This window comes from Heloderma suspectum, chromosome 3 (genome assembly GCF_057233095.1).
Source record: "Heloderma suspectum isolate Gila_16-S chromosome 3, 16-S_ref, whole genome shotgun sequence".
NCBI classification, from domain to species: Eukaryota; Metazoa; Chordata; class Lepidosauria; order Squamata; family Helodermatidae; genus Heloderma; species Heloderma suspectum.
The window spans coordinates 223417976-223442144 of record NC_139460.1 but is presented as its reverse complement, the minus strand read 5'-3'; the positions used below and the strand labels follow the sequence as shown (position 1 = coordinate 223442144).

At 45.7% G+C, this 24169-nt stretch overlaps 1 protein-coding gene across 2 annotated transcripts in view; it reads left to right on the top strand.

Moving 5' to 3' along the window:
- ACTA2 (actin alpha 2, smooth muscle) overlaps window positions 1–18511 on the top strand; it is a 42976-nt gene extending 24465 nt beyond the window's left edge. Inside the window, exons 2-9 of one of the 2 annotated variants that reach the window (XM_084845770.1) lie at window positions 1922–2092; window positions 3975–4103; window positions 6292–6402; window positions 13387–13471; window positions 13564–13725; window positions 15616–15807; window positions 17122–17303; window positions 18059–18511. In XM_084845770.1, coding sequence (XP_084701896.1) covers window positions 1964–2092; window positions 3975–4103; window positions 6292–6402; window positions 13387–13471; window positions 13564–13725; window positions 15616–15807; window positions 17122–17303; window positions 18059–18202 — 1134 coding nt within the window. In that variant the 5' untranslated portion in view covers window positions 1922–1963 and the 3' untranslated portion in view covers window positions 18203–18511. The remainder of the gene's footprint in view (window positions 1–1921; window positions 2093–3974; window positions 4104–6291; window positions 6403–13386; window positions 13472–13563; window positions 13726–15615; window positions 15808–17121; window positions 17304–18058) is intronic. The other variant, XM_084845771.1, reaches the window with a different exon arrangement.
- The last annotated feature ends 5658 nt before the right edge of the window (window positions 18512–24169 follow it).

Sequence of the window (24169 nt, the reverse complement as noted above, 5' to 3'; positions counted from 1 at the left end):
ATAGATACATAGGTAGTATTGAAATAGAGGTTTCGCCATCTCTTTCTGTAATGTTTGCCCTTAACTAATGTATATGGCCACTCTGCTTGCTCAGACTAGCAGTTCCCTCCCTTTCTGCCAATACTTTGACATACAACCATGGGGTGGGGGGGAAGAGGGCTAGAGGGTCTGCATAAAATCACCCACTCTGTCCATTGCACAAACTGCTCTGGCAGGCAAATAACTTCCTCCCCATTTACATTCCACACGGGCCTAATATAAACATTACACTTACGATGCGAGTAGGGTGGGATTTCCTGAGGCAGAAAGCAGGAGATACAACATGCCACCCACAGGTGAGGCACGTTGCAGATGAGCAGAGGTATCACCTGAGAACTCTAAAAACACGAGGAGAGAATAATCTTTAGACCTGGGCCTAATCTGTTTGATAATTCTGCTTCTTGGAGATGAGGGGAGTTAGTGCCTAGGCTTGCGCTCAGGTATTGGGACTAGATTGGGGAAGGATGTCAAATAAAGAATTGACATCACACTGGACATGTGAATTGCCCTTTGTTTGCCTGGTTGCATTCTATCTCTGTGGGCCGTAAATGAGATGCACACACAACTTGGCTTTCAGATACAGCCTTAGTTGCTAAGCGATTAATGTTGCAAGTTTTGAAAGCCAGCTCTTGATGACTAGGCAGTAAAGCCTTCTCCAAGCTGGCACCCTCCAGAGAGGTTGGACTACAGCATCCATCATCCCCAGTCAATGGTTCTGCTGGCTGGGGTGATGGTAGTTGTAATCCAAACATCTGGAGGACACCTGCTTGGGGAAGGCTGAGATAGAAGAATCTGGAAGAAAGGGTGTAGTGGTGGAACTCCTAGAACTGGCATCCCAAGAGATGATAGCAGAAATGAAGAAGGAGATATTCCAAAATGTGTAGAGCACAATAAAGTTTGTTTTTTTGAGCACCGGAGCCTGCCTCCCCCCTCTTTGTTGTTATCCCAGGAGCTGATGACATTTATATGAAAGGATCTCTTATGCAAATTTAATAGCAGATGGGACGGCTGTCTGCAGTGTTCTACATTACAATTATATTTCCTGAAGGCAACAGCCACCCTGACTTAATTTCTCTTTTGACTGTTTGTCCAGTTGACACAACTTCCCTCACATCCCCTTTTCCTCCTCCTTTGCTCTTTCTATATATTTATCTCCTTCTGTTATTAGCATTGCCAGTAAGGTTCGCCCAAGTGTGGCTCAGAAATTAAATTCTGGGGTTCTTAAATGGCTGCCATTCTTCTCTAGCTCAGATTAAAATTTGTGCTGGAGAATGATTCCTAGCCTCCTGCCCCTGCCCACTTTCCCTATCTCTGTCCCCCAGAACACCCTTCAAATCCTTCCTTTTCCTTAATATCAAACAGGGGTGGTGGTTGTAGCAGTGGCAGGAAGCAGGAAGGAGGAAAGTTTCCCCCACCTTTCCTCCTTCTCCATTGTCCTGACACACTACAGAGCAGTACACCATGACTTAAAGCAATGTTTCTCAACTTGGTTCCCTCCAGATGTTCTGGACTACAACTCCCAGCATTTTTTTACCATTGGCCATGCTGGCTGGGAATGATGAGACTTGAAGTCCAAAATGTCTGGAAGGCTCCAGGTTGGGGAATGCCGACGTCAAGAGTGGGACTTGTAGTCTTTCCAAGGGCTACTGCCATTGCAATAGCCTCAAAAGCCATCATGCTTCTAAGTTGTGACAGGACAATGGAGAAGAAGGAGGACAGGAAGAGGAAAATGCCCTCCTTCTCCCTGCTGCAGCTTTTACTGTTAAAAAGTCTCTTCTAAGTTAAGTTGTCAACCACCATTTTCACCAACGCCTACAGTTGGCCCTGGCCTTCTGAAAATGTGTTATTGTGTTGCATCGGGTCTTCTCTCTTCCATTTATAGGACTGTACCTGTGTGGAAGGTCTGAGACAGTTGCTTCAGAAGATGTGCGAAGAAGAGGATAGCACCGCACTGGTTTGTGACAATGGCTCTGGACTTTGTAAGGCTGGCTTTGCTGGGGACGATGCTCCAAGAGCTGTTTTTCCTTCCATCGTGGGACGTCCCAGGCACCAGGTGAATGATGGGTTCAGAGTCTGCGGCTCTGGCAGAGCAAACAAATGGAATAGCATGGAAGAGATGTGGTTAATAAATAGCATGGAAGTGACTAGAAAAGAAAAGTTATGTGTTCCCTCCCCACCATGCCCCAGTCCTCATACGATTTATTTTAGTCAAGTCCAGACTATACAAACAGGCCTGCACCGTGTATCATATTGTGGTACTGAAGGCACTAAGATCCATAAGCCAGAGATGTGAGATGGGAGCTTTTAGTTGCTGTTCATGCTTTGATCGCATGCCAGGCCAATGGAACTGTGGCCGCATAATTCTTGCGGTCTAATGGCCACGGTGGCTTAGCGGTTAAGACACTGAACTGCAGACCGGAAGGTCGGCAGGACAGCAGTTCAAGACCCGAGTGCCGCGTGACGGAGTGAGCTCCCGTCTTCAGTCCCAGCTCCTGCCAACCTAGCAGTTCGAAAGCAAGACATTGCAAGTAGATAAATAGGTACCACTTCGGCAGGAAAGGTAACAGCGTTCCGTGCACCTGGGTGTTCAGTCAATGACCACGGAAGCATCTTCGGACAGCGCTGGCTCTTCGGCTTAGAAATGGAGATGAGCACCACACCCTAGAGTCGGACACGACTGGTTGGGGACACCTTTACCTTTTTAACCAGAATGGAGCATGCACTTACTTGCGTTACATTTTCAGGTTAAATTCCAAAATCCGTATTAGTGTACTGGGACAACCAAAAGCTGGTTGGCCACTATGCTGGATTAGATGGACCCTTGGTCTGATCCAGAATGGCTCTTCTTATGCACTTATGCTCTTACGTTCTTATCACCAAAAATATGCAGGCTTTTGAGACCTCCATATCTCTTCATCAGGCAAGATGTTACAAAAAGCAGAGTTTGGGGGGCAGTTGGGGATGAATAAGGGAGGGGGGAAATCTGATGATGGGGAAGTCATAGTGTCTGAACATGCAGACAGTGAACGTATAGAGTCCAAGATGCTTTTCCTAACATCTTGCCTGATGGAGAGATCTGGAGACCTCAGAAGCTTGCTCATTTTTGGTGATCTTTTGTTTGGCCTAATCAAGGTAGTACACTACTATGGATAATTATGGGTGGTGGAGTAGTAATATCGATTTTGACATTTTTCTTACCGTCAGCATGGCTCTAACTTTGTTTATTTTCAAGATAGTTATTGTTTAAAATGCTTCAAATAACTGTGACTCTTCTTTCACTGTAAGGCTGCAATTCTGACTATATTTATTTAGAAGTAAATCCAATTTAAATCATTGGGACTTACTTCCGGGCAAACATGGATGGGGTTATCAGGCTGCTGCAAATGCACAGTGTGAGCTGTTGAAGTAGAGAACTTGGAAAGAGTGGCTTGCTTTCCATTTGCTGCTAGATGGCTCTCTGCTCATTTTATCTCACTGCAGAAGCATTTTTTTTTGCAAGAATGCAAACTATTTTTGTGGCTAAAGTAATGGTTAATAATCCATATTTGATACAACCAATAGGAAAGGGCCATAACTCAGTAGTAGAGCACATTCTTTGCATGCAAAAGGTCCCAAGTTTGGTCTCTGGGCATCTCCAGGTACAAGGCTTCCAGGCACAGGGCCTGAGACCTCAGAAAGCAGTGTAGACAATATTGGGCTAAATGGATCAGTGTCTAAGCCAGGGCAATGCAGATTAATATCTTCATTTCATATTGGCCCCTTCTTTTGTTATGCTTGTTCCAGTTATGCTTAGGGGGAAAGTTTCCACAGTGTCTTTCTTATCTAAAATGAAAGTAAAATAATTGAGATATGTGCCATCTTCTTTTACTTGCTTTTTGACATTGCTTGCTTATGAGTCTGAAGTAGCCATCTTTTCCCTCCCTCTAACTTATTAGGGTGTGATGGTAGGCATGGGACAGAAAGACAGCTATGTAGGTGATGAAGCTCAAAGCAAGAGAGGAATCCTGACGCTGAAATATCCCATAGAACATGGAATCATCACAAACTGGGATGACATGGAGAAGGTATTTCAATCGTTAATGTGAAGGTACATGGGATGTAGTACAAAATGAATGACAAGCAATAAGCAGGGTTAGTTTTGGTGTTTTATTTTTTTGTACACTACAAGGACACTTTAAAAAAATTGTTGAGCAGAGTTGGCATTTCTTCTGTTGCAAGATTTGCTTTTCATTTTCTGGACACTCAAAATGCAGTATTTTACACCTGAATATTGCATAATTTAAAAGGATGAATATATATTGTGTGTGTGTGTGAGAGAGAGAGAGAGAGAGAGAGAGAGAGAGAGAGTGTGTGTGTGTGAGAGAGAGAGAGAGGGAGAGAGAGAGAGAGACAGAGAGAGACAGAGATCAGAATAACCCAGGTGGGTTGATCATCCAGGTTAGTTCACATCATTTTTAACTTCCCTTAATTTTTCCATATCTCATAATGGTTTTTGACCTTGCTTATAGGAAGTTAATGTGTTGTTTAGTTTAATTTACATAATGCCTTTAAATCTTTAAAATAATTAGTTGCTCAGAGAACTACTCCTGAAGTATGCATATGGCTGCAATGATATGGAATTATACAGAGTAGTTACACATAGAAGGTACTGAGAGATACTAAATAACAAGGAGGCTGGGAAAGTGCTGTTAAGACATCAGTTATACTTTACCTGGAGTGGCATGGTTGCTCCGACACCACAGTACTAATATCTACAATTTTGAGGGTAGGCCACCCGGCACCCTCCAAATGTTTTGGACTACAAACTCCCATCATCCACAGCCAGCATGACCAAATGCTCAGGCATGATGGGAGTTGCAGTCTAAAAAGCTGGAGGGCACTGTGTTGCCTATCCCTGCTCTTCTGCCTGCATGCTTACATGCGCAGCTGATTGGGGGCTGCTTTTCCATAGTGCTATGACATGCAGTTGTGATGAGTATTGCGATCACATGGCCATTGCAGACACACGCCCTCTCCCAATGAGGCAGACATTGCTAGCATGTCACGTAAGCATGCTATGCCCTTAACCACATGGGCAGAGGATGCAGATGTTACCTGGAGTGGCATGGGAGCACAACACTGCTATGGAGCGGCATCATCTCTACTGACAATGGAGATAACACCATGCATCTCCAGATCATTTGTGAAAGGCATGTGGGATTATTGAGAATCTGCTGGCCTTTTCTGTTGACTCATACAGCTCTCACAGTCCACTGGCACAACACTCTCTCTAAGGACTGGTGCACATGTTTATTTCAGAAGTGGTAATATCATCCCATAGTCACATTACATTGTCACTATATTTTCCTTTGTGAAACAGCTGCCATAGAGCGAAAAGCAACCCTGAAAATATATCATATTAAAAAAAAATGATAGCTAACCCAAAGTAAATTGCCTAGATTAAAACCCAACATATTGTCTAACCTGGTAAACATTTCAGTTAAATGGATCTCCAGGTGAGAATGCAATTAAGGGAGCAATCCTATGGCCGCTAGACAGCGGCTAGACAGCCACAGGATATGCCGTTTTCCAGGAACTGACCTCCCCTACTTCTGTGCTGCCTCCGAGGCAGTGCGGAACAGCCCTGTCCTCTGCACTCACAAGAGGAGCATGGAGCAGCTGGAAAAGGGTGTGGCTGGGGGTGTTCCAGGGATAGCATCACTGATGCAATGAATATGAACTTGAGCACACTCAGGGAGAGAGCGCAGGACAGGAAGGCCTGGCGTGCTATGGTCCATGGGGTCACGAAGAGTCGGACACGACTGAACAACAACAACAACAATGACACATCCAATGTGTCGTACAGCAGCCTCCTTCCCTGGTCCATGCTCCCGCGGCTAGACAGCCACAATCAGCTGTCTAGCCGAAAAAGCAGGGCAAGAGAAGCACGGAGGGAACGATCCCCTCTGTGCTTCTCCTGCCCTGCTTTGGATAGGCGGTCACTTCCGAGTTTGGAGGCGGCCACCTATCTGGATAGGATTGCGTCCTAAGTTGCTGAATGAGACCATTACTACCTCAGTTGTGAACTAGGCACAAATGAGACAAAATAGACATTGGTCATCTGTATATAAAATACTGGAAGTTTCTAATGCCTCTAGGTGTTCTGTAGTTACTACAGCTTTAGAAGCATTGTCAAGGCGGTGTGGTTTGATGTGGTGGAGATTGTGTCTGCGGCAGTGGGCTTTGTTATGTTCTCTTTGCCTTTTACTTCAGATTTGGCATCATTCTTTCTACAACGAGCTGCGCGTAGCCCCCGAAGAGCATCCAACTCTGCTTACAGAGGCACCTTTGAATCCCAAAGCTAACCGAGAGAAAATGACACAGGTAAATGGCATCTTTTGCTGCAAAATACTTGTTTGTTTGTTTATTAAATTTCTTAATTGCCCATCTGGCCAGTCACCTGGCCACTCTGGGTGATGTAAAATAATACAAAGAGTTTAAAAACAATAAAATTACACATTAAAACATCATTTTCTAAAATTTCCCTAGCCCACCCCAAATGCCTGCCTGAACAACCAAGTTTTCAATGCGTGGCGGAAGCTCATTAAAGAGGGGGCATGGCGGAGTTCCCTAGGGAGGGAGTTCCACAGAGTGTGGGCCACCACAGAGAAGGCCCTCTCCCTCGTCCTCACCAGCCTAGCTGTCCTGGCTGATGGGACAGAGAGAAGGCCATCCGAGGCTGATCTTGTTGAGCGGCCTGTCTGGTGTTGCTGGAGGCGCTCCTTAAGATAGGCTGGGCTGGAACCATTTAGGGTTTTAAAGGTCAAAACCAACACCATGAATTTGGCCCGGAAAATAACTGGTAACCAGTGCAACTCCTTCAGCACTGAAACACTTCAGCACTGAGGTGAGCCACCACGTTCTGTACTAGCTGCAGCTTCCGAACCATCTTCAAGGGTAACCCCACGTAGAGCACATTACAGTAGTCTAGATGAGAGGAGACCAGGGCATGTACTACTGATGGGAGCAGATGGTCGGGAAGGTAGGGGCGCAGCCGCCATATCAGTTGGAGTTGATACAGCACTGTCCGGCTTACAGGTGACACCTGAGCCTCCATGGACAGCTGGGAGTCTAAAATGACCCCCAGGCTGCGGACCTGGTCTTTCAAGGGTAGCCGTAGCTCATTCAATACCAGGTCAGCATCCCCCAACCTCCTCTTGTCTCCCACCAAAAATACCTCAGTCTTGTCAGGGTTCAGCTTCAGCTTATTCCTCCCCATCCAGCCACTCACTGTCTCCAGACATTTGGACAGGGATTCTACGGCCAACCTTGGTGAAGATTTAAGCGAGAGGTAGAGCTGCGTCTCATCCGCATATTGATGACACCGCACCCGAAACCTCCTGATGATAGCCCCCAGTGGCTTCACGTAGATGTTAAATAGCATCGGGGAGAGGATGGAACCCTGTGGCACTGTAATATGGTGTCTCCAATGCCCAACCCCTCCAGGCAGTCCAGGAGGATACCATGGTCAACGGTATCAAAAACCATTGAGAGGTCGAGGAGAACAAGGAAGGAGCATTCGCCCCTATCCAAAGCCCTCCTCATATCATCCACCAAGGTGACCAAGGCCATTTCTATCCCATGCCCACGCCTGAAGACAGATTGAAATGGATCTAGATAATCCATTTTCTTCCAAGTGTGCCTTCAACTGCATCGCCACCACCCACTCAATCACCTTGCCCCAAAATGACAGATTCAGAACTGGGCAAAAGTTGTTTAGGACTTGGGGATCCAAGGAGGGCTTTTTAAAAAGTGGACTTATCACTGCCTCCTTGACAGCTGATGGCATCACTCCCTCCTTAAGAGAGGCATTCACCACCACCCTGATCCCCTCACCCAGCCTCTCTCTGCAGCTCATAATGAGCCAAGATGGGCAAGGATCAAGTAAGCAGGTGGTCGGCCTTACAGATGAAAGCCCCTTGTCCACTTCATCAGATGGAAGAAGCTGGAACCGATCACACAAAACTGGTTTGCCACAGACTGCCTCTCGCTCGCTAACTGTATCCACAGTGCATGGAATAACACTCCTAATCCGATCAATTTTATCCACAAAGTGCCTTGCCAAGGCCTCACAGGAGGCCTTAGAATGCTCCAGATGTTCTGGAGCAGCTGGACCGACCAGGCTCTGGACCACTTGGAACATCCTCCTGGGACAGCACTTTGCAGATGCGATAGAGGCAGCATAATATACCTTTTTTGCTGCCTTCACTGCCATGTGATAGGCTGAAGATACAGCTCTAGCCCGTGTCTGATCATCTTTGGAGCGAGACTTCCGCCACAGGCACTCTAGCCGTCTCACCTCCTGTTTCAGAGCTCGTAACCGCAGATTGAACCATGGTGCAGTCCGAGCCCTGTTCAGGGGGAGAGGGTGTTTAGGAGCCACCCAATCTAATGCCCTAGTGATTGCGGCATTCCACCCACCCACCAGGGTCTTGACCGAGTGGCCGTTTGTGTGCTCCGGAGAATCCCCAAGAGCAATTAGTGATCTGACCATGACAAGGGGGTGGTGGATATACCCCCGACTTCCAGATCACTCCCGGCTTCTCCAGAAACAAATACAAGGTCTAGCGCATGACCGGCTACATGAGTGGGCCCAGTTGGAATAGGGTGCAGCTCCCAGGAAGCCATGGTCTCCATGAAGTCCCAAGGTGCCCCCATGAGGACGGCCTCCGAATGTACATTGAAGTTCCTCAACACCAATAAGTTAGGGGACTGTACACACACATCAGAGATGTTTCTAGTGGGGGCGATGCTCTGGTTTTGGTGGTTCCAACCTCCGTGTTTTTAGAAGATGATCCCTTTTAGGGATGGATGAGAAGAAATTCCCTTCGACTATTTTTTAAAAATTGGATTTACCTGATTTCCATCTTATGGAACCACATGCGATTTGCAGTCAGAAATCTGTAATTTTTCAGGCTTGCAGTATGTTCAGTGGAAGAAAATTGTGCATTCAGCAACATGCGCACATTTGAAAAATGTCCAGAAACAGCGCATACATTTCTGAAATGCAGACAAACATGCCTTAGTTAATGGGGGCATCTCTGCAAAATCGCATACGTTTGAAAAATGCACACAAAAATGTGCATATTATGTACAGATGCTGGGAGTTGTAGTCCAACGCATTTGGAGGGCATCAGGTTGCTGAAGGCTGCTCCTCCCTAAGTAAAAGTTAGAAAGTACTACAAGCAGTGCTGCATCCAGACCCTGAAATTTCAGTTTCCAGGGCGGTTCTTCGGTTTCCTCTGACAAATGTTCCCATGATACCTTCATTGTAACTGCATCAGGCCTGAACAATTGTGACCCAACAAGACAAATACTGCCCACCAGCCACAGACTGTGGCCTCCTCAAAGCCTGGCAACCCTGCTGTTTTTGTAGCTCTAGGCAGATAAAAAAAATTATAAAGACTTTAGCTGCTGGACATGGCTGGTGTGGGCTGCTTTCAGCTTGGGAGGTCAAAGCTTAAACCTGGTTTATGTGCTGATGATCTGATAAAAGCTCATGCTTTGTGTCATTGTCTTGGGGTAGTTGTATGAATAGTCCATCCAAATGTATTCTGTATTGTCACTGCAAGTAGCAAGGTATCACTGAGATCTCCTAGGAACAAAATAGGGAAGGAAGGTTTTTCCGGGGTACCGTACAGTTGTGCTGTGTGGGGCTGGGAGTGTAGTGTCAGATTTCCTTCATCTGTTCTTCACATTGGCTTGGATCCTAAGATAAGTTAGGGAAGTTCATGGAAGAAAAGTTTCTTGTCACCTCCTATCCCCAAAAAGCCAGCCTGGAAGGCTGGGGGTCCTCTTGAACAATGTCCGATTGGGCACAGGGGGCAGCCCAGGGGCGGGGGGAGTGGAGGGGAGTTCCTTTCCTGAACTTCCTTAAGGCTGCAACCCCATACACACATTTCCTGGGAGTAAGTCCTACTGAACTCAATTGGACTTACTTTTGAGTTGGTGTGCATAGGATTACAATGTTAACTTCAGACCCATGCCTGATCTTTGACAATTTTGGCCATCCTTAGCAATCCCCTCCCCACTCCTACATTATTCAGGATGCCCCCCCCCCCACAGAGGTTTTCAGGAGGGGGCACAGATGGCTGCAGGGGAGGGAAGGGGGAAGGGAAACTTTCCTTCCATGAACTTCCTTAAGTTATCCATGATGGGAAACTTTCCATCCGTGAAGTTCCTTAACTTATTTTAGGATCCAAGCCATTATCTTACTTTTTAATGTATAACCAGAACTGATTTCCACCTTTATCCCATTTGATGTGTGGATATCTCTTTGTTACACACTCTGTACACCCCTTCTCTAGTCTGGGATAAGCATCCTGAAGAAAAGACGTGTTGGTTCCATGTACACCAATCTTATTCTGGGTTCAGTGTTTGCTGAGCTCTACCACTGCTTTTACTTCTTTCAGTAAAGAAGTAAAGCGTTTTTACTTTAAGTAATGATAGCTTCTTGGAGCTATTCAAGGTGCAGAGATAGCTCCTTTAGAGTTCTGACTGGCTATGACTGAAACCTGGACCAGGTTCACCGCCCCACTGACATCGGAGCCACCAGCCTCCACTGAATGGTAGTCATGTAACTAGGGGTGTACAAAAGTCACTTACCTGGTCTCGCAGCTTTTCGCGATGGGGGGGAGGCGCTTCGCTGCTCTCCCCGCGAAGTTCAGGCCGGGGGGGGGAGGCTTCCCGCTTCGCCCGGCCGAAATTCAGGCCGGGGGGCAGGCTTCCTGCCTCGCCCAGCCAAAATTCAGGCCGGGGAGGAGGCGCCTCGCCTGGCCGCGAAATAAAAAGTTAAAAAAAAAACAACGCCCCTGTGATAGGCTACGTGACGATTAACGTAGCCTATCACGGCTAGATCTGCAAAGTCAGCCATGATAGGCTATGTAAATCGTCACGTAGCCTTTCACGGGTGACTTTAAAAAAAAAAAGCGCGTATGCAAATTTGCGTTCCTTATTTGGGCCCGGGTAGTCTACGTAAAGATTTACGTAGACTACGGCGAAAATAAGGGCAACGCAAATAGCGTTGCCCTTATTTTCGCCGTAGTCTATGTAATCTTTACGTAGACTACAGCGACCAAATAAGGAATGTGAATGGCGGCTCCCTATGGGGGCCGCCATTAGCCGTATGTGCTTTTTTTTTTTTTTTTTAAGTCACCCGTGATAGGCTACGTGACGATTTACGTAGCCTATCACGGCTGACTTTGCAAATCTAGCCGTGATAGGCTACGTTAATCGTCACGTAGCCTATCACGGGGGCGTTTTTTTTTTTTTTTTACTTTTATTGGAATGGTGGCGGTAGCAGCCGGTCGAAAGATCGGCTGCCGCCCCCGCCCCTGACAAAGACCCGACGAACCGCCGCCGGGACCCGCCGCCGGGAGGGACATTCGGGAAAGCTAGGTCCCGTCCCGGGGGGGTGGTGCGGGGGGCGGGGGGGGGCGGAGAATTTCTCCCCGAAACTACTTCGGGGGGCCGAACACGTTGGTGCTCGGCCCCCCGAAGTTTCGGGGAGAAATTCTCCGCCAACCCTACATGTAACCATGGCCATGTTTCCATGACATCAAAAGGAGAAGCTAATGAAGGAGTACCGGATTTTGTAAAAAAGGAATCGGCTTTGCTGTGAGTAGGGTCCCACGAGCAGATTCTCTGCACCACTAAAAATCACTTCACAAAACATATTTCCTGGTGGGAGTGGGAGTTGGAGTGAACGTCATCTGACTGGCAGGGCTGTGTAACTGACAAGAGAGGCTCCCTCTGTTTCTGCTTTTCCCTGAAAGTCCAGATGCACCTGCATTTCAGGAGCGAGCCTCATTGAACACAATGGGAGTTACTTCCAAGTAGACACATGTATACTTGTGCTGGCAAAGGGTGGAGGGAGAATGCAAAGATGGAAACCAGCCCCCATTTTAACCTGCAGGACCTCATTGACCACAATGGGAGTTACTTCTAATGGGTTTGTTGTGGGAAAGACAGCCCCCATTGTAACTCCCAGGAGATCTATAAGGAAGCTGTGACGTACTTACTTCCTAAGGGAATGCATCGGAGCCTTGAGATCCCGCTTAATCGCACTTAAGGAATTGGGCTTTAAAATGTGCCATTTCAGTTGAGGGGGAATATCTGTAAGTTCTGATGTGGGCATTCAGAGGCAAGCCTCATTCAGCACAATGGGAGATACTTCTGAGGAGACACTAATGGGTTTGTTGTGGGAAAGAGATGGAAACCAGCCCCCATTTTAATGCACAGGATCTCTATAAGGAAGCTGTGAAGTAGTTACTTCCTAAGGCCATGAATCAGAGCCTTGAGATCACACTTAATCACACTTAAAATGTGCCATGTCAATTGAGGGGCTTCTCTGTAATTTCTGTGGTTATTCAGAGGGCAAGCCTCATTCCGCACAATGGGAGGAAACAACCCTTGGCTGGGGTCATGGTGAAAGGCACATCCCTGGGCACGGCTAGCATACCTTGAGCTAAATGTGGGGGTTTGGGCACACAACAACTATACTGGGGAGAACACGACTTAAAGAAAGGAATCGGACTTCAAGCTGTCTCAGGAAATCCGTTTTTTCCCTGATAAGCTCCGGGGTGGTTGCTGGATGGCCACGACGTTGTATATCCCTAATGACCTCAACATACAGCCGGCTCGGAATAAATCACTGGTGGAAACACCCCTCATGTAAAATTTCCAGGACTTGACCTGTAATGTAGTCCTTAGGTTGCTTCATGAAAACACACTCACTCAATGTGGATTAGTTACCCATTAACACATTATAATAATACCTTGTATATTTGAAGTCAAGGAGTGGTTAAGAATAGTAAAAAAAAGTAGTCCCCATTGGAATGATGTGGGATTTTCAGTTCATGTTGTTACTATTTTATGGCTATATCTACAGTCACTACTAACATATTGGTTTAAAACCAAATTAACTGTCTTGGCTTCCCTTAAGGAATCCTGGGAATTGTGATTTAGTGAGGGAAAGGAAATGACAGTTTACATTTGTAGTGTAAATATGTGCTAAGTGAGTATTTATTTTTACTCCCAAGGAAATGCCATGTTGTACATCACCCACTCCAAAGTCACTTCACCTGTTAGTCATGAGTTCTCTTGATTCATAGACTGGACCAATCACAAATCATTGCATCTGCATGTTTTGAATTATTGATTTAGAAAGATTGGAGAAAACCCTTAATTTACACACTGCTGATAATTAATGTAAGAAACCCCATTATTTTGTCAGTAGTTTGCCTATTGCATGAAGTAACAAAGACATCATGAACCCAATGCTTTCTTTATGTTTTCATTACTTTTCAGATTATGTTTGAGACTTTCAATGTCCCAGCCATGTATGTTGCTATTCAGGCTGTTCTGTCCCTCTATGCCTCTGGACGTACAACAGGTAAGAAACTGATACTGGCTTTGGGATGTTTGACAATATGGAAGAATAAATTGATATGAGGTCAAATGCTGACTGTTTTGTGTTGTTTCAAGGGATTGTGCTTGACTCTGGGGATGGTGTCACACACAATGTACCAATCTATGAAGGCTATGCACTGCCTCATGCCATCATGCGCCTGGACTTGGCTGGCCGTGATCTTACTGACTACCTCATGAAAATCCTGACAGAACGTGGCTACTCATTTGTCACTACTGGTAAGCAAATTGTATACGATTGCACTCAATGACCTGGTTCACACATCAAGAACAGCCCATGGTTTGTTAACTGTGGGTTGTTGATAATGAAGTGGTAGTGAGCTACTGTGCTGGCTCCCACTGAGGGATGCTCCATTCCTGGATTGTTTATCATGACGTCTGAACCCAGAATTGGAAATTGTTGGGAGAGGAACAACCCAGATGTGTAACCCAAAAACAAACCATAACTTACAAGTCTGGGCTGTTATTCCCCCAACAACCTCCAATTCCAGGTTTGGACATCATGATAAACAACTGAGGGATGGAGCATCCCTGTGTTGTTTAACTCAGTATGAGTTATCTCGCTCACTCCTGCTTGATCATGGCTACCCAGGGTTTGTTTAAACCCTGCAGAGCAGTGATATGTGAACTGGGCCAATATTCCCAGTATGTTGTATTTCTAGGAGCTTTGTAGACATGTGACTATGATATTGTTCATCCAGCACATATGTTAGACCAATGATTTTGAAATGTACTACTTTCAAGGAACTCTTTCCATATATTTTCTGTTGAAAAACTGCTGCACATTGCAGAGAATTCTGAGGAGTGTTCTAAGGCGTACATACGCTGTTGTCCTGTGTAAATTGATCATGCACCCTAGAACACAGGCAGAATTCACCTAAAATGGCCCATTATAGGAAGGTTCATTGTGGTGGACAACATATCTTATAGAAAAACCTGTTCATCATTACAATTTTCTCATCAACAAGCCTGCAATAGGCTTTTGAGGAACCCCAGGATTCCCCCAAACAATTTGAAAATCACTGTATTAAGCTACAGCAGAAACTGGAGATAGTCCCATGCAACAAGTTATTGTATGCAACTAGTAATGGACACAGTACTACACCAATATAGTGGATGGAGATGCGCATTCCTATTGGCATTGGATGAGAAACTGCAATCCCACACGTATCAGATACTGTCGATGAAGCTGGGAACAACTCAGTCTTCTTTGGCTACATGTCAGTCACAGTCGCTATCTGTTGGCCACTACACACATGGTGTCAGAGCTCTACAGGTAATAGCTATTGCTGGCATTCTATTAGGCATCCATGTGCACAGTGGGTTGTATCCAGTGATGTCCATCCGCCAATGGAACAGATTCCCCCTCTTCCAGAAACCCCCTCCAGATCTGTTCCAGTAAACTGGGAACCCTCTGGAGGAAGGTTGGGGGGAATGTGCTGGAAGGATGAAAGGAAGGGTAAATCCCATTGGAAATGTCCACTCATGTGATGTTGGATGTATCACAGAGTCCCGTTATGCTGGTAGATCTTAACCCAGCAAGGGGATCTGAATGAGGGAGCATGCTTCAATGCATAGAACAGGATGGTCCATTCTGTGTTTTTTTCCCCCCAGAGCAGGGAATTTGAAAAATAGTGCTCATTTAACATTGAATGGGAATATGTTTCACTTGTAATTTTCAAATATTCAAGCTGAAATTCAAAATTTAGTTTCGCATTTATTTTGGTTGCTGTAGAATATCTATCTATCTATCTATCTATCTATCTATCTATCTATCTAATCTATCATCTATTGTGGGTAAAAAAAAATCCTTTTGCCAGCTGCTGAAATTATGTAAACATAACAAGAGTAACCAATGCTTGACAAATTAAGAGAATTTTTATTTTGCAAATTCAGAACGTGTTGGTCTCACAAGTGGAATAGACATTTTATTTTAAAGAAATGTTGAACATCGCAATTTTTGAAAATTAAAAGTCTTCTCCTTGATAAGCATAAGTACTAAACTATAGATAAACCAAACAAATATAAAAAAAATCCAATATTCCTTCTTAGGATTGATGAAGGACAAGTAGTTCATGCACAGATCTGTGTTCTGACTCCCATCTACAGCTGAGCGTGAAATTGTCCGTGACATCAAGGAGAAACTCTGCTATGTCGCCCTGGACTTTGAAAATGAGATGGCCACGGCTGCTTCTTCATCATCCCTAGAAAAAAGCTATGAGCTGCCTGATGGTCAAGTTATCACAATAGGGAATGAGCGTTTCCGCTGCCCAGAGACCCTCTTCCAACCCTCTTTCATTGGTAAGATGATTCATGTACTGTTTCTTGGCCCGTTATTCCATGCTTAGTATAAAATTCAGCCACCACTCCCTAAACGGCAACAGTTTCCTAGTCCTTTCTCTAGGCCATTGGTGGGCAACCTCTGCCCCTCCAGGTATTGTTGGACTCCAACACCCATCTGCCCCAGCCAGCATGGCACATGGTCAAGGATTTGTGGTACATCATCTGGAGGGCCACAGTTCCCCTTGCCGTAGACCTACAGTAAATGAATCTTGAACAACCATCCATTGATTCATTTCACTTGCTGATTTTTTTACTTGCTCATGGTGATGAAGGCCATTTACACATTATGTGGTGGAAACCTGGACTTGCCACCAAGTGTATTATCAGCAGGAAGCCACTAACTCCCTGACAAGTGTACAAAAATAACATAAACTAGGACTTACACACTGAAGTGCAGTTGCTGCCTTAGGGGGAATGAATGTTATTGTAGGCAACAATACCTTGGAGGGTTGTTTAAAGGATAATCACATGTGGGTGTAGTATCAGCACTCCTTGCCAGGGAAATGGTCCAAAAGAAACTACATACCTATAGATAAGAGGACATTAGACCGTATGTTTTGAGAAGTCCAGCTCACATTCAGTATGTAAATTTTTAAAAGATAAATGATTTAAATAACTATATAATGAATTCTTAGCGTGTTGAAAATTCTAAAGGTGGCTCTACTCTTCTTTCAGCACAGTATTTCCTTTATAAGACACACGTTTAAAACATATGTAATTGGACCTCAAATAATATTTGCCTGGCTTTACCTTGCTGCAAGATATTGTTTCTCTGCTCCTTAAACATACACACAGTAACCCCATAATGTATATAATATAAACTTTATGTGCTGGGCTTTAAATAGTAATTCCACTTCATTTTAATTAATTTAACGGTATTTCATTAATGTTCCCTCTTAACATTCCACCTATATCTTAAGACCATCTCTGGAAGCCCTGCTCAGAAGACAGGTAGGTGGCTACCAGCTCAGGGCCACTGACATTGCTGTACTTTGCCATCTATTAAAAACCATTTTATTCATCTAGACCTTTGACACCAATTGAGTTTTAACAGTTTGTGCATTTTTATTGGATGTACTGAAGTTTGTCCATTATTTCTGGTGCTGTTTTTCTCTGGTTCTGTTTTATATTGATGATAATTGATTAGTTCTAACATTTGATTATAATCCACCTTGGGCAGGCAGCTGAACGGGTAGAAATGCAACTCAAAAGGTGGAAATAGTCATAACTATTTAAGGATATTTAAATAAATATTTACTGAAACCATCCTAGGCATGGAATCTGCTGGCATTCATGAAACCACCTATAACAGCATCATGAAGTGTGACATCGATATCAGAAAGGACCTTTATGCAAACAATGTCCTCTCCGGTGGAACTACCATGTACCCTGGCATTGCAGACCGTATGCAAAAGGAGATCACTGCCCTGGCACCCAGCACTATGAAAATCAAGGTATTACTTGTATTGCATTATTGGTCATTATCCAATTTATAGTGGCACATCCCTAACCTGAATTCACTGATGGGAAAGACGGGAATAGGGAGGAAGAAAAGTGGCAACCTGTGGTGGTGCCCATCAGAACAGTAGTTCTAGGATGCAGGTTGGTAACTTGTGGCTCTCCAGCTGTTTTGGTCTACAGAGCCTGTCGTTACTCATCATTGGCCATGTTGGCTAGGGCTAATGGGAAGTGTAGGCCAAAATATCTGGAGGGCCACTAGTTTGCCAACCCCTGTTCTAGACTGAGATTTCACCATTTTTTGAAAGAAAAAGTTACCAGAGGGTTTCCTGTACCTAACATAGTTATGCTCATGAAAGTACCCTTCTGAGTTTCCCCACTCCCAGTGTTCTGCAGGAAATCTCTCTACAAATTGAACTGCCTTTTAAAACAGGGCAAAATATAAATCTGACTACCTAAGAATGTCTTTGCAAGAATGTTGAAAGGCTCAGGCTAAAGGAAGCCAGTGCTCGCTTTTCCCGGTCAAAAACCGTTGCATACACTTACTCTTAGATATGCAGAGACTTCAGGAGCAATTTTACCTGCCTGTGTATATATGTGCAGATATAAATGTGGTGTTTTGTTCCATTTCCCCCCCCCACACACACACACCATTTTATTTGCTATAGGAATGGCTTAAAGTGCTCCAAATCCTGTATGTAGTTAATACAGGATCCGACAACATTTTATCTATATCCTTCTTTTTCTCCAGATTATTGCTCCTCCTGAGCGCAAGTACTCTGTTTGGATTGGGGGCTCTATCCTTGCCTCTCTTTCCACGTTCCAGCAGATGTGGATCAGCAAACAGGAATATGACGAGGCTGGCCCGTCCATTGTTCACCGCAAATGCTTCTAAATTGCTTTCCCCTTTACTTTCTCTCTCTGAGTCACATTACTGTGGATGTATTCAGGAATAATAACATTCTTATAACTCCATTCCAAATACCTTTGTAATAATGTCTCTGGCTATGTTTCTAATTAGATTTATGTGGAATATTTTTTGTGGGGGAGGGAGGGAATAAATCATAAATATGTTATCAGTTAGGTGCTTGTAATTTTTATTAATAAAACACCTCCAGTTTTTCTTACTCTAATTTCAGAAAATGAAAATCCCTCTCTTTTGCAACAAGAATAGTCTGGCATAGCAGATAAACTTTACGCTTGCCAATATTTTCATCACAAATTTTTGGAAGATAGGCCTATCAATGGGAATTGGATGGGAGCTAAATGGAGCCTCTACCATCAGAGGATGTTCATCTCTGAATACCAATTGCCATGTGTGTGTGTGGGGATAATAGAAATGGGCTGTTGCCTTCATGCCCTACTTATGGGCTTCCCAGAAGCATCTGGCTGACCACTGTTGGAAACTGGATGCTAGGCTAGGATGAACCTTTGGTCTGATCCTGCAGGTTTTCCTTAGGTTCTTTGGACAATGGCAGGGACAAGTTTAAGGCCAGACATCATAACAGTAATGAAGGTTTCCTGTGGTACTCAAGACACACATACAAATGCATACATCATGGGTCCCAGCAAAGGACAGAACACAGGAACATAGGGTTAGTTCTCCAGTGGGGTGGTTCAGCTCCTGCGATATTGCTCTTTGTGACAGCTACAGGTACAGTCCAGCTGGGACTGTGCTAAATATTCAAGTTTCCAGGTCAAAACTAGCAATTTTGGTGGAATTACATTTTTTTATTATTATGTTCAGCGCCGTTTTGGCTTTTCAGGCTGGCCCATCTGGCCTGTGGGGCTTCAGTTGAGGGCCTTCAGAAGGGAGAGAGAGTGGGAGAGTGAGTGAGCCATGGCTTGGTTTCTTCACTCTTTGCCTGTGTGGGGAAGGCAAAAGAGGTGTGAAGTAGGGATGGACAAAAGTCCCTTACCTGGTCCCGCAGCTTTTTTTTGGGGGGGGAAGGTGCTCCGGTTCTCCCCCCAAAATTCTTGGCGGGTGGGGAGGCGCCCCGCCCCTCCCGGCCGAAATTCTGGCCGGGGGGGAGGCTCCCCATCCCTCCCCGCCGAAATTCTGGCCGGGGGGGGAACGCCCCATCTCCCCGGCCACGAAAGAAAAAAGTAAAGTGTAAAAAAAACACAAAAAACGTGATAGGCTACGTAAAGATTTACGTAGCCTATCACGGCTAGATTTTCAAAGTCAGCCGTGATAGGCTACGTAAATCTTTACGTAGCCTATCACGGCTGACTGAAAAAAGAAAAAAAGAAAAGCACGTACGTAAATGGCGGTGCCCATGGGCGCCGCCATTTGCGTTCCTTATTTGGGCACGGGTAGTCTACATAAAGATTTTCGTAGACTACGGCGAAAATAAGGGCAACGCCATGGGCGCCGCCATTTGCGTACGTGCTTTTTCCCCCCCCCCCCCAAAGTCAGCCGTGATAGGCTACGTAAAGATTTACGTAGCCTATTACGGCTGACTTTGAAAATCTAGCTGTGATAGGCTACATAAATCTTTACGTAACCTATCACTTTTTTTTTTTTTACACTTTACTTGGAAATGGCGGCGGCGGCGGCAGCCGGTCGGAAGACCGGCCGCCGCCGCTGCCGCAATGCCGCCGCAACGATGCCAGGACCCGCTGCCGCGAGGGACATTCGCGCGAGGTAAGTCCCATCCCGGGAGGGGGCGGGGGGGTGTCGGAGAATTTCCCCACCAATTTCGGAGGACCGAATGTGTTGGCATTCGGCCTCCCAGAGATTCGTGGAGAAATTCTCCGACATCCCTAGTGTGAAGCCATCTCCCTGTCTGAGGAGCTGGGCACCGGAGGATGTCAAGGCAGACTCTGCTGTATGGTATAGGGAGCATGGGGGACAATCCAGACCCAATATGGCCCCCCACTCCTGCAACAGACAGTGAGGGGAAGTGAGGCAATTCAAACAAACAAGTGGAAGTATTGAAAAATTACTGAAAAAGACAGCCTTTTAAAAAATAGCAACTGGTGAGTGAACTCTGAAGCCTTTTTCACCTTCCTATAGAATACTGTGAAATATTTAGAAGTCTGAGAATACAATAGCAGAATTGGCTCCTTATTCCATATTCCGTAATATGGAATAAGGAGAATAAGGAGAATAATGGTTCCGTAAGAACCATTACTGCTCTTTGGTTGGCTGACAGGAACCTGATGCTGCTGGGAAAGAGGGTGAACGAGGAGAACCATCCCTGTGCATTATTTCTAAGCAGAATCACCAATTCTGCTAGGAAACAGGGCATGCAGATGATCCTACTTGTATACACTGTGGAGTAGCTGTAGTGGCAGGAGCAGCTCAGGGGAGGGGGCAATGCACCTTCAGTGGGCCGCACAAGTGGGCTCCAAAGCCCTCTGGTTGCCCACCCCTGATTTACAGTATCTTGAGCATCCCAAGGAATGCATCAAAGTGGAGAAAGCAACATCTAACCAGCACTTGCTTGGACAGAAGACGCTACGTCAAGGTAGATCCTTGTGTATGTTTACATCCACCAAGCTAATACAAACTGCTGCATCCATGCACCCACAGGTCTGTTACTTCCCCCACGTGTCCCGGACTGTATGGGAAAAAATTACCATCTTTTGAACTGACCCTTGGATTTCACACAACAGGTTCTTCCTATTTTGGCTAATTTGCTACTGCCGCACTGTGATTAGATTGGTGTGTGTTGGGATCTCAGGATAACCAAGTCCAGCAAATCTGATTTTCTGATGAAACCAGAATTTGTGGTGGCCCACAATCCCGGTTTATATGAACATGTTCCCTGTGGGTGTTCACTGTGTGGCAAGAACAAAAAGCTCATCTTGTAGTATGAAGAATGGCTGTGCAAACGTCTTTTTTTCCTGATCCTTTGGAATTTTTGCTATTGTCCTTAAACACCGTATCTATCACCTAGATGATGGATACAGTCAAAATGGTTAGGATGTTTCAGGTTTTTGGGCCCATGAACAACCATCATCCATGTCCCCAAGTCTATGTTTCCAGTTGCTGTTCTCCTTCCTTCTTTGCATAGGTGACACCTTGAAGTCATATGCCAGAGAAGAAATGAGAAAAAGGTATTTCACTTGGAAATATCTCGGTCTTTCCAGAATTAAGCACTCGTCTTGCTTACCACTCCAAGTGGGCCTTTCCTACATCTATGTGTTCAGGGCCAAGACTCATTTGGCATGATCTACAGCTGAGATGGGAGCCCTGTGGCCTGATGGACTACTGTCACCATCATCCCTGAGCACTGCTCATGCTTTCTGGGACTGATGGGAGTTTGAGTCCAACAACTTCTGGAGTGCCACAAGTTCCTTGCTCTATAGCAATATCCAAGGGCCTAACTACATGAGACATAAAGGATATGATTAACAGTCACGTGGGTTTTAACAAATTAAATACCAGGTGTTGTGGGGAGGGCGACTATCCTCAGGAACACAGGCTGTGGGGAGGGGAGGTTTAAGCCTTCCCTTTCCAGCCACAGTATGAGAAAAATCTTCCTTTGCATGACAATTAGCACTAGGAACAAAAAGCCCACTGGTGTCAATGAGAAGTTTTTTCCTAATATTAATTGCTACATGTGTGCTTGCTTGCTTGCTTTATTTATAATATTTATATACTGCTTCACATCAGAAGATTTTGGAGCGGTGAACAACATGGTAAAAGTATAAAACAGCAGGTTAAAAGAGTTAAAACATTTTTTTAAAAAAGACAAACTCCAATGAAGTGAAATTTAACAAACCACAGCTGGTCGTGCAAGGAAGGCCTCTTGAAATAACTTCTCCAGGAGGCGCTGGAAGGAACACAATGTTGGAGCCAGCCTGACCTCTAAAGGCAGGGAATTCCATAGGAAGGGGGCCACCATACTGAAGGCTCTCTTCCTGGTGGACTCCAACCATGCCATAGGTCCATGTGGAACCACCAGGAACATGCCCTCTGATGATCTCAGTGACCGGGCAGGTTGGTAAAGAAGGAGGCGCTCTCTCAGGTATCCTCGTCCCAAGTTATTTAGGGCTTTGTACACTAGTACTAATACCTTAAACCTGGCCCAGTAGTTAATAGGCAGCCAGTGCAGTTCCCTCAGCAGAGGATTTACATGCTGAAAAGGGGCAGATCCCGACAACAGCCAAGCTGCTGCATTCTGCACTAGCTCCAGCTTCCAGACCAGCCTTAAGGCAGCCCCACATAGAGCCCATTGCAGTAATCCAGTCTTGAGGTTACTAATGCCTGTACCAGCATGGTCAAGCTATCCCTGTCCAGGAGAGGCCATAGCTGGCGAACCAGCCAAAGCTGGTAAAAGGCACTCCGACCTGCCATGACCACTTGGGTCTCCAGCGATAATGATGGATCTAGGAGTACCCCCAGACTACAGACCTGGTCTTTCAAAGGGAGTGCAACCCCATCCAGAACAGGCAATGCCCCTATCTCCTGGACCCAGGAACAATGCACCCACAGGGCTTCCGTCTTGCCAGGATTTATTGACCCTCACTCAGCCCATTACTGAGTCTAGGCACTGATTTAGGACTTGCACAGTTTCTCCTGAGTCAGATGTCACAGGGAGATAGAGCTGCATGTTATCAGCATACTGATAGCATTTAGCTCCAAATCCCCTAATGACCACTCCCAGTGGCTTCATATGGATGTTAAACAACATTGGGGACAAGATGGTACCCTGCGGCACCCCATAGCTCAATTGCCAAGAGGCCGAGGAATAGTCACCCAATATTACTTTATGAAATTGGCCCCGTAGGTAGGACCACAGCCACTGTAACACAGTGCCTCCAATACCCATCCCATGGAGTCGATCCAGGAGGATACCATGGTCGATGGTATCAAAAGCCAATGAGAGATCAAGCAGAATTAAGAGGGTTGCACTCCCCCTGGCCCTCTCTCAATAAAGGTCATCCATCAGGGCGCCCAAGGCTGATTCAGTCCCATAACCAGGATGAAACCCGGACTGAAATGGGACTAGATAATCAGTATCCTCCAAGAGTGCCTGCAGTTGGTCCGCCACACAACCCTCTGAAGTACCTTCCCTAGAAAAGGCGTCTTTGCAACTGGGCAGTAGTTGTCTAAAACCATTGGGTCCAGAGTGGGCTTCTTCAGGAGTGGCTGCACTGCCTCCTTATGGACAGCAGGGACCACCCCTTCCGGTAGGGAAGTGTTTATCACTTCCTGGACCCACCCAGTCATACCCCCTTGGCTAGCTTTTATTGGTTAGGAGGGACAGGGATCAAGAGGGCATGTGGTTGGTCACATTATTGCAAGCATCTTGTCCACATCAGGCTGTAACAACTGGAACTGATCCCACAAAATCAGGCAGATGGTGGCATCAGACACCTCTACTGGTACTGCACTAACAGCATCAAGTTCACTGCGGAGACAAATGATGTTGTCCTCAAAGTGTGAAGCAAAAAGGTCACAACGGGTCCTCAATGGGGACTGGGACTGGGACCCATTTACTGGGGAAGATGTTAACAACTGCTGGATCACCTGGAAGAGCTCTGCTGGACAGCTACTTGAGGACACAATGGAGGCAGCAAAATAAATCTTTGCTGCCTACACTGCCACACAGTAGGCACTATTATGCACTCTAGAGCATGCTCGGCTGTCTTCACTTTTGAGTCTTGTGCCATTTGTGCTCTAGCTGATGTCCAGCCTGTCTCATTGACTGCAGCTCCCCGGTATACGAGGGAGCAGAACGGGCTCCACAGTGCCAGGGAGGGCACTCAGGTGCAATCAAGTTGATGGCCCTCCGCATCTCACTGTTCCACAGTGAGGCTAGGGCCTCAGATGGATCACCAGCTCTCTCCACTGGAAAATCCCCAAGAGCATTCAGAAATCCATTGGATTCCATCAGTCTCCTGGGGT